We start from the raw sequence: 15,568 nt of genomic DNA, 5'->3' as shown, positions 1-15,568 counted from the left end.
CAATGAAACATAAAAAGCAAAGAAATATAAAATGAAAAGTACCATGAAGGAAGCTGGTTGCCACATTAGAGAACAATGGAGGAGGTAAAGAAGGGACAAACCAACAACAACTGGGCAAAGAAAAGAGGAAGCTGTCCATTTACTGAGGGCGGGGGAAAATATTCCAGTAGTAAATGAACAGGCTGGTCATTGGCTACTTTTATACCCACAGGTCAAAGTTAATCTCCTTCAACATGACTTCATTTTTTTGCCAACCTAACCCCCACTGGTTCCTGACACGTCCTCATGCTCCAGACAAACAGGCCTCGTGATGGGCACTCAACAATTGTTGGAGACTGGTGTCTTTGTTCCATCCATTATCCTTTCTCCCTCCCTCCAAAACTCAATCTTGCTTTCCTTTAATCTCAGATGAGCTCTCTAGCAATCTTCCCTGGCCTTTTTACCTTATAAAGACCTCTCCCTCTGAACTCATACTACTCCTATGCCAATCAGTTACGTTGCCCTCTGGCTTGCAGGTCTTGATTCCCTCATGTGATTGAAGTCACTCAATGGCTCAAATCATTATATAGTCTTGGTATTCCCCATAGGTCATTGCACAAAGGAAGTAGTAAGTAGCTGTTGAATAATTGCCTCATGGGCCATGAGAACAGTTCTAATCCTAGCAAAGTTCAAGGGATCTAAGATATGTCTGGTCCTAGCCATGGATCAACATTTTTTGTCTTTGTTTTCAGGGAACTTGGGGGCCAGATTTGGAGCTGTAGCCCCCTTAACCCTTGTTGGGCACCTTAAGGCTTGGGACTGAGGGAGGGAAGGACAGATGTTGGTCTGATGGGTATTGAACAATGCTCTCTGATATTTCTCCTGTTTGTTCAGCTCCTGTGCTCCAGTGCTGCTGGAATCTCTCTCTTATGCATCTAATTTTAGAATGTTAACATCTGAATTCCTAAAAGAACAGCTCAAAGACAGTTGTGAGTTCTGAGATGAAGGCAAACTCTGCAAGAGTTGTCTTTGGCAGTGTTAGCTTTTTATTGATGTGATAAAGTACCTGAGAAAATCAACTTAAAGGAACAAAAATTTATTTTGGCTCATGATTTCAGTCCATGGTTGTCTGGCTCCAAGGCAAAAATATTATTGCAGAAGAGAATGGCAGAGGAAAGTAGGGAACAGTTCAGGGACAAAATATACCCTTCTATATCAAGCCCCTAGTGTTCTACTTCCTTCAACTGGGCCCCGTCTCTTAATAGCCCTTCAGCTATGAAGACACCAATGGATGTCTTCATGATCCAAGTTGTTTCCCAGAAGTGCCACCAATGAACACTACTGCATTGGGGGACCAAGACTTCAACTCATGAACCTTTGGGGGACATTGCAGATCCAAACCATAAGAGGCACCACAGTGCATGACAAAGGTGGGTTCTTTCTGAAGAGGGAGAAATAGAGTTTTTATTAAATAAGGTCAAATTGAGATCCCAGCACTAACCCCCTCAGGGAGGTCATGACAACCCAGTTCCCTTCTTCTGAAGCACACATGTCCTCTCTTAAATTCCTGCCTTGTATGTGCAGGAGTTGGCAAGTAGCACCATGTTTCTCAAGGCCTCCCACTCTTTTAAGGACTTTAAACTGCTGGAGTTTCAAGTCAAATATAGCTACCAAGGCCTTGCCCTTAGTGGTGACCCTGAGGCATCTGCTATCATGGCCAAACAGCTAGTTGAAGGCAGTGGAAGGAAAGCTGGGACCCACTTCCTCTGACCCAGATTTGCAGTTAGGCAAAGTCTCTCCATTTCTTTCACATCACATAGTGAACCTGACCATCCTGTGCATTCAGATGTGCTAGTAATGGCTAACAGCTGGTTCTCCAGGTAAAAAGGTCCCTGCTTTGTAACACTTGCATTTTCTATGATGTAGGTGTATCTACTATTGCCCATTTCAAACCACCACCAAAGACTTAATAACTGACTCAAAAATTCCTACAGTTTTACCAATCAGTTCTTGCTGCCTTTACGAGCTGGCTCTAGCACACCAATTTCCTCAATCTGTACACTTTATTGTCCAGCAACTCCTTGGAGACTCCATTAATTCACTGGACCAACAAATATAGGGAACCCCACCCGGCTCCATTTTATAAAGTAGGGATCAGAGATATAAGGAGGTTAATGCTGGACCCAAAGTTCAGCAGCCGAGTGGGTTGTGCTAGGCCACTGTGTCTCCTGAGTGCGCCCTTCCCTCTCAAGGGCAGGGACAAGTCTCTGAGGCACAAAGGGAGATAAGGACACCCTTGTTAGAGTGACAAGGGTGAGTTGTACTTAGCAATGTGGGTACCCAGAACAGTTTCCCCAATTAGCTGATTTTTTTAATTGCCTGGGGATAACTGAGAAGAGGAAGAAGGGAGGTCCTGTTAAAATGCAGACTTCTAGGACACGTTTGTGGAGATTTTGATTTGGTACTTCTGAAGTGGAACCTAGGAATATGTATTTTTAACAAGCAAATGCATCTTATGAATTTGAAAAAGTCTGCATTAGGGAAAGTTTCTGTCAAAGATTCTAACTTGTTAACATAGGAAAGAAGAAGTGAAAGATGAGACTACAATTCACCACTGTCACATTACACTTTGTTTTTTCTTTTTCAAACATGATGAAACAATAAAAGGGGGCCCAAGCTTGCCATAAGTGTCTGAGACATCGAGGCTGTTCCAGAATCAGCCATCGGAGGGCACCATAATGCAGCAAGAACCCTGCCGGTCGGCCGGGGTGAGAAGTTCATTGCTCACCTGGGGGCTCTCCAGGCTCCGTGGGGAGGCAGAGAGGGAAAACCCGACCCCTTGATTCCTGGACCCCTGCAGGGACCCCGAATTTCCACCACGGCAGACTGTTTAGCTTTTGGTGTCCTCTCGGCCGATCCGGACGACAGACCGTGTGCGAGCGCCAGTCAAAGCCCCCCCCCCCCAGGGTCGCGCTGCGGCACTTGGCCAGAGAGGGAGAGGAAGGCTCGGCCAGAGGCCACCTGGACGGTCAGGCCTGCAGTGCTCCAGGGCCGCAGCCCTGCCGCAGACACACTCCACACACTCGGCGGGTCGTCTCTGTCGCTCGCGGTGCCCAGGCTCCCTGCTCTGTGCCCTGGCTCCTAGCTCTCTAGGCCCTTCCTGGTGTGGATTACTCTGCAGTTGAGCGCTGGCTCTGTGCACCATGGTCAAGTGCAGCCGCAGGAGAGGCAGATTGAGTGCAGGGCCTGAATCTGGGCTCTGCGGCTTACTAATGGGGCCATGGCCAGTGGTTTGACTTTCTTGATTCAATTTCCTCATCTGTACAATGGGGATAATGATACTTGTCCAATAGAGCTGTTAAAAAATATTCAAGGAGGTTATCTGTAGCTTTTAAAAGAATTTTAGCACAATGCCTGTACATATTTAATATTCAAAAGACAGTATTATTATTATTATTAATTATTGTCATTGTCATTGTTACTGTGGTACCCTAAGAGATCAGTACTTGTATCAGTGAGTTCTTATGACTGTCTTACTCCTTACGATCAGTGAATATTAACATTTATTTATTTAATCAAACAAATGAGTAGATAGCATTTTCTGTGTGCTAGGCACTGTTGGAAGTGTTTTACAAATAGTAGTGTTTTACAATTCATTAATCCTTCTAAACACCTTTGAGGTAGTTTTTATCTCCACTAAATGGATAAAGAGATCGAGTCAAGTTAAATGACTTGCCCAGGGTCACTTTGCTGTTAAATGGTAGCGCCTAGACTTTTAGCCAGGCAGTTGATTCTATAGCTAGGACCCAGAGTAAGGTTCACAGTTCCATCTCCAAGTGGGGCAGTGTGCTATAGCAGGAGGAGGGTAACTGAATCTTTACCCTTGCATCCACCAGCTGTGTGATCTTCAGAGGCTTACCTACACATTCTAGTCGCAGAAGCTTTATTTGTAAAGTGGGGATAATGCACTCACCTGGCTGGATTGCTGTGAGGGTGGGCAATAATGAACAAAAAACTGTGTCTGGCACATAGCAACAGTGGAAATAATGGTAGCATTGTTACTTTTAGACTCATGCAAGTTAGGATTAGCACAGAACTAGCCAGGGTATTCTGTGCTAGGTAGATGGATGTGCTTCACGTAGTCCAAGGGAATGGAACCTATAGAGGTGGGCTGCCATAGCAAAGGGGCTAATGATTGCAACTCAGAGAATACTAGTGGAGGACTTAAAAGACCAATTTTTCTAATTTTGGACTACAGGACTGCTGCAAGGATTGAGCACTTTGGCTACAGGACTGCTGCAAGGATTGAGCACTTTTGTTTAAATGAATTAACTGCAATGTATCTTCTGACTCACAATTCCATCAGCAGGGTCTATGTGGCTTGTCACTCTACTGAAGGTCTCAGTACCCTGGCAGAGTTTGATTTCCACCCAGAGGCCAGTCCCAAAGTGGGCGATGGGGTGGGGGGTGGAATTGACGAGGGTGCCTCTTCAGGAAGCTGACAATGGGAGGAAAGAGGCTGGCCTGGGTGGGAGGGCCTGACTCTAACTCCCGCCTGGGTTTAATGAGCCCCAGAGCTATGTGAGGGCTGCTTTTCACCACCTTTTATTTGGTCAGACAGGGGGCTCAATAAATCTTTAGTTCCGTGGACTCCCCTCGTGGAGTTGTTGAAGGAGAAAGCTTTTTGCAAATGACTGGAAAGCCCTTTGCAAATATAAAGTGCTTATTTAGATGCAAACTAAAAATCCAAGGTGCCTGTGACTCATCTGGTACCTATTGTGCTCGCTGCAAAGGCGCGGAGGCATGCCTGTGTGATGGGTGCCATTTGAGAGCCACTTAAAGAACTCCCTGGTGAATGAATTTGGTTGCATTATTCCTGGGCTCCTCTCTGAGGACTCTAATTTTCACCGCTTGGTCGTGTCCTCCTCTTCTGACACATTCTCAGCCGTATCCCCTAGTTAGCTCTGAACCAGGATGCGGTGGGAGGGGGCTGACCTACTAGGAAGGCATGGAACCCCAGGGGAGGGGGCTTGTGCTCCAAGGACTTCCCACTCTGCTTTTTTAAAAAAAAGAAAAAGCGGCTTTAATCCAAGTATCCAGAGCTGTGCCTCAGAATCTAATGACAATAGTATTACTTGCTTTCAAAAACCCTTTTATCATTTCCTTTTCTTTCCTATCTCTCTTACCACCCTGTTATTACGGACTGGGGCTTCATGACCAAAAAATACTGAATCCATTTGGTCAAGTTTGTCAGACTGGTGACTGGCATTGTGTGAAGACCAAAGGTCTGTGTGAATGACTGCATCTTTAATGAATTGACCAGCTATTTGGCATCACATGAACAGATTTTAATGCTGTGTACAGCAAACTGCTGTGAAGGATAATGGAGACAGCTTTTCTGAGACCTATTTTCATTCCTAAAATTGGGAGGGGGCTATGTTTTGAGGTTTGGTGAGGATTGATCTGTAATGAAGTACAAGCCTAGAGGAGCCTCCTCTGCTGGGATTCAAGGCTTAGCTCATCCTTGCCAGGTTTCAAGTAGTGAGTGCTATGCATTATGGGAATTTTCCTATATGGGACAGCAGTCAATTCAAGGTTTATTCTTGATGATGTTTTCAGTGGCATGTGTGTTAAGCATGGCTGCTGCTAGCAAAATGGCGCTGTTGGTGCAAATTAGAGACAAGTACCCCCTCCTGGCTAGCAAATTACAGAAAGGCATCCTCTCATGGCATGCCTCAGGGCTTGAGAAGGGCTGGCTGCACTCTGTTCCCACACCCTTGTGCAGGGCACAGCCTCCTCGCTGCACCCATACCACTTGTGTGTGTGAATGTGTGTGGGCAAGAGGGGTGGGAGGGGCTGTCCCAGCTTCTCTCCAGAATTCTCTTTATACTCTCTTCTCCCTCCTTCCAAGGTTAATCTTCTCCCATCCTTTCATGTCCTTTCCAAAGATGCTTATTTGTGGTATGAACATGTCTACTCTCAGCCAGGGACCATTGAATTCAGTTTAATACTCTTTGTTCAAGGTTCTCCAATAGGCACAGCAGGGAGATTGACAGGTGAGAAGGACCTAGGGCTAAAATGGTGGAGGCCATGATAAAGCAAACCAGCTGCAGCCCACAATTTCTATAAATAATATATTCCCTAAAACATGTAACTACGTGTCCAGAAATTACACAACGGACTTAGATGTTCGAGCTAAAAATATTATAAAATACCTATCTCTTCACTTTTTAACAGCTTTATTGAAATTTAATTCATATAATTAATCCACTTAAAGAGTAAAATTCAATGTTTTTGGTATATTTACAGAATTATGTAACCTGTCTTCTATTTTAAAACACTCTTAAATGGCATTCTTTCGAGCATTATAGACTTGTTCTTTAATTTTCCTTCTCAGTTGACTAGTTAATCAAATGTTAAAAAAAAAAAAAATCCAGTTGGCTAGTTGGTTTGCGGTATCAGCATCAGCAGGGATTTTCATATCTGTTCTTTGGTTATTGTTCAAAGTTTCCCTTCAGCACACAGAAGCAAGTTGAGGGCCAGTGCTGTTGAGGACACAGCATTGAGCCATGTGAGAAAAGGCAGGCTGGATATGCCACAACAGTTACACAGAAATCATTATGAAGTCTCAGGGTGACTCAGTAAAATGATAGGAATTCAGAAGGGTTTTATGGAAAAGGAGGTTGTTCTGATAGACCTTGGAGCATGGGAAGGATAGAAGGAAACCCCAAAAGAAAAAAAAATATTGAAAAAGTGAATTGAGACCATATTGTGGAAAACTTTGAATCTTGGTCTGTGGAGATAATTTTAGTTTTTATTCCATAGATCAAGGAGACACTGAAAGATTTTGAGAGGGCAATGGAAATTAGGGCTCTACTTCTGGGGGAATTCTGATGGCATGAAAGACCAGTTAGAAAGCTGTGAAGTTCAGGTGAGAGGACATGGGTGTCTAAAGTAATTAGGGGGCAGTAAGAAAAGAAACAGAGGCAAATCTGAAAATTGTAGAGTCTCTACACATGGATTGCTTGATTATGGGAGATTAGGAAGAGAGAGGAGTGAAACAAAACCCAGGATTCTAGAACAAAGATGGTGTCAGTAAAGTCAGTGAGAAATCACTAAGTCAAGATGGTTTGGTGTTTTAGTTTTTTTTTTTTTTTGTATTATAGGAGCCATTGGGATATCTGAAATTCAGGAGAAAAGGTAGGGGTATAACTGGAGATTTGGTGAGATTAACACAAAACTTAAGAGTATTAATTTGGAATCAAAGAGACATGAATTCAAATTCTGGCATGACTCTAACTAGATGCAAGTCTTTGGCAAATTTTTTAAAAGAAGGAAGATTAGAATAGTACCTGAGTCATCATTAAGATGAAATAATGCTTGTGAAAACTTGGCACAATGTGGTAAATTCTCAATGAATGCCAGATCTTATTTGGGGTCACCTGTTGGAACTGTGGAGTAGATGGGAAAAAAAGAGTAGATGAAAAGAGAGGGAGGACATTCAGGACTCAGAAGAGAACCTTGGAAGCTCTTGACTGTCAGCATTGGGCAGAGGCTCAAAGACCACCTCCTTCCCACAGAGCTCTCAGGGGGCCTGCTAATGCCTGATAAATCTAAGGCTTGGGTGGGGGAGAGGACAAAGAGAAGAAGAAGACAGAGAGAGAGAGAGAGAGAGAGAGAGAGAGAGAGAGAGAGAGAGGAATCAAGGAACAAAGGACCCAGAGTGAGGGCAATGAATTCAGGTACTCTTAAGCATAGAAAGTGGTGTTGCTCAGATGGAATACACAGAGAGTAGGACCAAAATTCCAGCAGCCAAAATGCTTCTTCTTTTTTTTTTTCCTTTTTTCAGTGCAAGAATTTGAACCCAGGAATGCTCTGCCACTGAGCTCCATCCCCAGCCCTTTTTATTTTCTTGAGACAAGGTCTTGCTTAGTTGCCAAGGCTGGCCTCCAACTTGCCATCCTCTTATCTCAACCTACCGAGAAGCCAGGATTACAGGCATGTACCACCTTGCCTGGACAAACACCAAATCTTAAAAACCTATCGTTCTTTACTTACTTTTCTTAAACATTGTGAGGAAAATCTATAGGTCATAGCCCTGTTTTCTAAAATTCCCTTTCTCCTGCATCCACCTTTCTCTCCCTCCTGAAAATACTCCCATTCCTGCCTCTTCCGCCCATCTTCCTTACCTCTTTCACCAAAAACAAGTGAACAAACAAATAAGTCAGCTACAACATTTCCTACCAACACAGCTCACCTCTGTCCTTTTCCTCACTCCTCCCTCCTCCCTTTCCTTCCAACTACAAATCACAAAAAGCCCCCAAAGATGGTCAAAAAGCAAAACCTCTTTATGGGTCTGGAGGAGAGGAAAGGCTGGGAAAGCTTATAGAGTAATAATTTCTCTCTTGTTTCTTCTCACCTGCAAACCATAATTTAAAAGAAAATGAGCAGGCCCAGTTATACATTCCTGTAATCCCAGAGATTCAGGAGGCTGTAGCAGGAGGTTTGCAAGTTCAAAGCCAGCCTGGGCAATGTAGGCCCTAAGCAACTTATCAAAACCCTGTCTCAAAAGAAAAAATGAATTAGGGATGTAACTTAGTGGTGAAGCACTCCTGTGTTCAATACTAGTAATACCTCCCCCCCCAAAAGCCCCCAAAATAAAATAAAATGAAGAGATGAGAGGGAAAAAATGTCCCAGTGGCAAGTACTATTTGGAAGTAACCCCAGGACTTTGAATGCAAAGCCTGTGCCTCCTCCCCCCAATTTTGGGCACCTCTCTCCAAAGCATGGAAGGGGAGTCCCAGCCTTACCTGTCTATGCTGATGGCACAGAGGTTCAGGATGCTGGCTGTACACATCATGACATCCAGGGTAACAAAAATGTCACAGCAAATGCGGCTGAAATTCCAAACTCCACCTGTGACCTGGATGTCATAAATGAAAAGGATGTTAATTTTTCCAGTTTAAGGAACAACCACCCAACCAACTCTTCTGCCTCCCTTGTGTTTCTCAGCACAGATGCCCATATCCCTCCCTGCTCCCTGCCTGTTGTTGGTACCATTGTTACCGTAAGGCAGATGAGTGCCGAGGGAATGCCAGGCTGTCCAAGACTGGATGCTAAAGAAGGGACAAATTCACAGAATGTTAGGATGTAATGCTGGAAGTGATCTTCCAAATAAATTAGTGCATTGTGGTCCACAGTGAGTTACTCATTAAGGATGAGGATTTCTGAATCCTCCATAAACCTAGTGAATCAGAATCTATGGTTCAGGGGCCTGTGAATCTTCATTATTAAATAAATACTCTTAGACATACCAAGGTTTGAGAATCACTGATCAAGTCAAAAACAGGAACACTCCTGGTGGTTTAGTGATATGTCCAGAGATGCACAGCTGGTAGCCAAAGAGCTTGGCTGCTGGATGTGTGCATTAAGCCAATATTGCCTCTCTGAGCTCTCTACCCAGTAAAAGAGTTAAGAACACATTTTCGTAAAAGATAACTCCAAAGCAAAATCTGCGTGGCTTCTGGTTTGAAATCTTGGAAGCATCCTGAAACAACACCTATAAGAACCTATATAAACTAAGTGTATATCAGCATGGCTTCCTTTGACCCCCACTGCCACATCCCAGTCACCAAGAGGTGGGGGAAAAGGCTGGTCCAGGGAATTGGAAGGGAGCATGAATTCTCTCTATCCCTCGTGGATTTAGCAAGGATGGCTCTGACCTCATGCCTTTACATGTGTTCCAAGCTCCATAACCTCGCCTTCATACTTAACAAAAAGTCAGGAATTTGGTAATTTAATTTACATTCTAAAGAATTTCCATTTTACTTTTTAGACTTTTACATAACCTAGTTGAACCAGGAAAATGTGCCAGGAAGATTCTCATTTTCTAAATGTCCACAAACTGCCGCTCATGGGGCCTGAGGATTTGGGCATTTGCCATCTTCCTGCCTATTTGGGGACCATGATTCTCAAGGAGAAGCCCATGAGGCACGGTGCCTCTGGATGGCTGTGTGTTCATGATTCCCTTCCTGAGCATGCCTCCTGGCTTTTTAAAAGGGAGGAAGAGTAAAAAATAGGCATGGTGGCCTCTGAGATGGCTTCTCAAGAAAAAGAAAAATACTGACTGAATGTGAATAAAGATACTGCTGTTCTGCTCAGTGTTTCTCTTCAAGACCCTTCTGATATAACCAGTTCTCTTTACCCTTCATTTCTGTTTTATCCCAATAAAGCAAGGACCTGAAAGTCTATCCTTCTCCTTCCCAACAATTTCTTCCCTTTGGATTCATTTCTTTCTGAGCCTCCCATTTTCTCTATATTTGGTCATCTGCAGTATATTTTGAGAAATGCTGACCAGAGGGTTTTAGTTTAAAAGCAACAATGAAAAGTCAAAACATATGATGAAGTCATCATTTTTGTTCACTTTGGTTATGGATTTACTTTCTTTTAGTTCGGTCATTTTACTTTATATAAATAAAGTCCTAATGTGAATTTACAGGAATTCTGAGAATGAAAAACTTTTAGAAAGGGAGATGGAAATATTCTGATCTAAATAGTCATAATCATACAAGGATTTAAGTGAGAGAGAAAAATGAAGGATGGCTTTGCTTACCACAAAGGACAGTTACGTGCTATAAAATCTACTCCTCGAAGTTGAATTTTATATCCTAAATTTCATTTCAACATACGTCTACTAGGCAACTTAGGTCTTAAATGGGTCTTAAAACTACTTTTTCTCCCCATAATTGTGTTTGTGTGTTGGGGGGAGTGTTGATGAGAGAGGATAGTTAGGACAATACCCAACCTCAGAACTTGCCGGGTGCTCATTCATTTACTCATGCACTAATAAAACAAGTACCAGTAAAACTCCTAATATTTATTCTGTACAAGGAGGGGACATTATGTGTGTTAATAAGTTAAACAAAATGTATTACAGAGTCTCTCCTTGAAGAACTTCCAAGATAACTGGGAAGCAAGGCATTCTGGAATACAAAAACTATAGACCAGCGTGAAAGCCTTATACTGTTAATACAAACTTTACATTTATTGAAAAATTATTCTACATGAGTCATCCACCCACATGACCCATTCCAGGAATTTCTATAACTGAAACTTCAGATTTTGAAAAATGAATTTGTTTTTTTCACTGCATATGCTCTTAGTGCTTTTTGAAGAATGTTTCATTTGATAAGAGATTAAATGGCAGTTTCTTAACCATCTCCATAGTAGCAGAGACATTTACTTGTTTACTGTTGCTTGCCCAGCTCTTAGAGTGGGGCCCAGGCATGGGAATATATTTTGGAGGATCGAATGGTCTTGAACATACTGTGTATTCATTCTAAAAACTAACATTTACTGAGTGCTTACTAAGCTCCTGATGTTCTGTTAAGCACTTTCCATATATGGCCTCTAGTACTGAATGTAATCCCATGAGAGAGGGCCATGAAGCTGAAAGTCGCTGAAAAAGCCACATCTCTCTTAAATGTTCTGCAGACTGACCTTGACTGAGTAGAACATCATAATTGTGAATAGATGGAATGTTGCAGGTCAAAAGCTACATTATCTTGGACTATCTTAGACCCTTTAGAAAAATAGCCATTTACTTTCAACCTCTGTAACTGACCTAACAGTCTTGTGACTATTAGGTAAGCCTTTTGGAATGTATCACTAACCTTAGCTGACCTCTAGCCTCCATCAGCCATAAAACTAAAAAGCGATTACATCTGAAACCTATACGAAAGAACTTCCCATTTTATTTTAGCCCACCTAATGATGTTCCTACCAATGTATTTGTTGAATGTGTTGATTTGTGACCTTCTTCATTCTGTGGCTATAAAAAAAAAAAAAAGCGCATGTAACTTCTTCCACCTCAGAATGTGTCACTCATCGTAACTTGAATCCATATTCCCCGTGTTATGGTCACTCATTTTGCTCAAAATAAACTATTATTCCTTTAAGCAGAGTTGTTATTTTAAATGGACAGGACTATTATTACCTTCATCCTAGAGAAAGAAACTAAAGCTTAGAGAGATTAAGCACATTGGTTGTAAGGCCAGTTGAGGCCAACAGGGCATTGGAATGTAGATGGTTAGTATTTGCTATAGGGAGGCATCAAGCCCTGGCAGGCAGCTGTTGCAAAAGGGACGGAAGTGGGTAGACACGAGAGGTAAGGAGAAAATCAAGTGCTCCTCAGGGATTTGTGTGTGACAGACTGTATCATCTCTTTTCTAGAAAATGAGATGCCTTCCTCATTGTCTTTCTACGAGGGTTGCGATAAACAGTGTAAAAGACAATGGTGGCTGCTGCCTTTGGGAGCCAGGTGAAAGGACACTCACCACAGCTTTCTTTGGAACCCTCTTAGAGGCCAAACCTCTCACTGTTGTCCTCTGGCTTACAGGCCTCCACCAGAATGCAACTGGCATTCTGGCTGTCCTCTTTTCCTGTCTCCAGAATATGCTATCAAAATTCTAATTCTCTCCTTGATCTCAGCTGAGTGCCAAGAAGAAAACAACCTGATTAGCTGATTAAAGTAATTCCCACTAAGGTGCCATCACTTAGCCTTCCCTGGAGCTTACTCATTAAAATGAGCCTCTAATTGGTGGGCTTGTAATAGAAATATATATTTTACTGTAGTTCTCCATACCATGTAAATAATAGTAAGGCGTTAACAAAGAGCAGCAGAAACCCTCACACACATGATCTCATTGCAACCCAGTGAGCTCAATATGATTCCAATTTATAGAAAATGGAGACATAGAGGGGTTATTTTCCTTAGGACACAACTAGTAAAAGGAAGTGGAATTTACCCCCTTAATATCAACCATGATTCCCTTCTGCCTCTTGGAGATCAGCATCTTGGCACATCACTTCTGAGAAGTGTACAATTTAACTCCTTTCTAATATCACAGGAAGGAAAAGAGTTGACATTTGTCCATTCACTTCCTCATATACCCACTCTTTATTGAGTGCCCATTATATACTGGATACTTGGTTTGGGAAAGTGTATTGAAATGAATTAAAACTGTTTTTGTTCCCAGAGTCTCCAAAGACTGTGTGTGTGTGTGTGTGTGTGTGTGTGTGTGTGTGTTTTAGGGGGAGTAATGTGTGAGTGGGTGTGGGGAATGGAGGGCCTAAAAGATAGATACTAAGAAAATAATAATGATGTAATATGCTAAGTGCTGACAGTGAGATAAGTACAAAGTGTTGGGAGATCATGAAAGGTAAAGCAACACTTAAATTTAAAGCAGAAAAAAAAAAGTAAAAATCTGATTGATTTAAGTAAGGCTCTTTGGAGACCTGATGCTTTCTTCTAAATTCTAATGAATAACTCACTTCAGAATTATAGGCAGCCAGGTGGTGTTACTCTTACTTGCTAATGAATCTAACTAACTCCCTTTGGCAATACAGAAGGTGGGAGTAAGCAAGCAGAGTCCTCAGGTACTGAAGTTGGCTATTGATTTTCCACAGACACAGCCTAAGGCAGCATTTCCCAAATTTACTGATTATAAGGCAGCATTTCCCAAATCACCCAAGGCTCTTGTTAAACAAATGATTTCAGACCCCTCTCCAAATAATAAGTCCCTCAAGTGATTCTTACTGCCTGGAAGGTTTGGGAAACATTGGTCTGGGGGGGTATAACATTATCTTCAGAATGATGTCCCTATAACAGAGCTAATTATGCATTCCTTATGCCATTGGTCTTTTGGCTATATGATCTCCTCACAGGAATGTTTTTTAAGGCACAAAGTAAAAACATACAACGGATCACAAAGGATACCAATGATATCGAATACAATTACCACATAAATGTACTTTTAAAATAATTCACTAAATAACAAGATCTAGTGGCAGGCCCCAAATCCCTCTAATTTCAAAGTAATGATGAATCTAAATAATATTTTAATATGTCTGCAACAACCAGAATGTGATTTGAAAATGGAAATATCTGTGATTTCTACTGGTGACATCGAGGATTTCTTCTGCTAGGGGTTGATGCCTACATTCATAATTGAAGGAAGCACTCAATTTCAGCTTAGTGAGAATAAAGAAGTAATTTTATTTACATTCAAGTGGATGGCATCCTCAGGTTAAGAATCCCTTTTCTGAGGGAATGGAGTTTACTTGTTTTAGGGAGCTAACCAAGGGGCAAAAGATACAAGTGCTTCTCTAACTAGCCTCTTCACTCCATTTTTTTTTTTCAGAAAAATCTCTACCTTCTCCTTTTTTCTATTGTTGTTGTTGTTATTATTATTTTGAAATGGGGAAGGGCTTGCTGCAGGACAAAATGGGGTATAAATAAAACATTTTCACCTTTTTGAATTCTAGTTTTCTCATCTATAAAATGGGGTTTTATAGGTTAGCGGTTCCCAAATGTTGTCTTGGGAGATGACAAGCTGTCTGTACAAGTCATTTGGATTGGGACTGGGACTGGAGCTTATTACAAATCCAACAGACTTCTGGGGCCACCCTGGAACCCCTGTGTGGTAGATCTTGGGTAGACCCAACAGTCTCTGTGTTGAACAAGCCACTCCCACGGCAGCAAAGGGAATCCTGCAGGAGCTCATTGTAAGTTCAGACTCCAGGGCCCATCCCAGAGAAACCCTGTCACTAGGATGTGGCCAGCAATTTCTTGTGTTTGAGTCACACTTTAGAAAGGATGATAGAATAATCAGTAAGCCTTTCCAGCACTAACAGCCTGTAACTTTAATCAAAATCCAGAGTTTGGTGAAGAATTTGTGACAATCTCATTTTGGTTTTCCAGTGGGAGGTCTTCAAGAGCTATCATCTTATTTTTTTTTTTTAAACTATGGTAAAACTCTCCCTTTTAAAAAGACTTTGCTATTTTCATTAATATCATTACAAGCTCCAAAGGTGCCTCTGTTTCTAAACATCATTCTTTCCTGCATCTCTGTCTGACCTTGATCACTTTGTCTATGGTGCGTTTCTCTGACTAAACCCATCCTGTTCTATTTTGCATATGTACATTTCTTATTCCTTAAGGCTTTTCTCCCATCCATATTGAGTCCCAACTACTCTGAATTTAGTACAGATCCTCCTCAATTCAGGCTGGCCTTGAATTTGTGATCCTCCTGCTTCAGCCTCCTGAGCCCTGGGATTATAGGCATTGTGCCACTGTGCCCGACCAGAAACTGGAAACGTCGTAAGTTCAAAAATACTTAATACATGGCTGGGGGTATGGCTCAGTGGTAGAGCACTTGCCCAGCATGTGTGAGGTCCTGGGTTCGATCCTTAGCATCACATAAATGTAAATGAATAAAACAAGCACATCATGTCCATCTACAACTAAAAATATTTTAAAACATACTTAATACAGCCAACCTGCCAAATATCATAGCTTGGCAATACTGAACCCTGTGGGAGTAACAGGATCCTGTGGCTGACTGGGAGCTGGGGCTTGCTGATACTGCCCCCAGCATCACTGAGATTATTGTACCCCATATGGCTAGACTGGGAAAAGATCAGAAGTCAAAATTTAAAGTACAGTTTCTACTATACCTGTATTGCTTTCACTCTGTTATAAAGTTGAAAAATTGTAAGTTGAACCATTAAAGTTGGGGGCTGTCTATGT

General features: G+C 42.1%; 1 protein-coding gene across 1 annotated transcript in view; it reads right to left on the bottom strand.

Annotated features, from left to right (window-relative positions):
• The window catches only part of Drd3 (dopamine receptor D3), a 48,239-nt gene that overhangs the window by 19,150 nt on the left and 13,521 nt on the right, over positions 1-15,568 (bottom strand). Inside the window, exon 3 of the mRNA XM_078044201.1 lies at positions 8,790-8,902. Coding sequence (XP_077900327.1) covers positions 8,790-8,902 — 113 coding nt within the window. The remainder of the gene's footprint in view (positions 1-8,789; positions 8,903-15,568) is intronic.

Source organism: Ictidomys tridecemlineatus, chromosome 3 (genome assembly GCF_052094955.1).
Source record: "Ictidomys tridecemlineatus isolate mIctTri1 chromosome 3, mIctTri1.hap1, whole genome shotgun sequence".
NCBI lineage: Eukaryota > Metazoa > Chordata > Mammalia > Rodentia > Sciuridae > Ictidomys > Ictidomys tridecemlineatus.
This window is presented reverse-complemented; position numbering and strand designations above follow the sequence as displayed.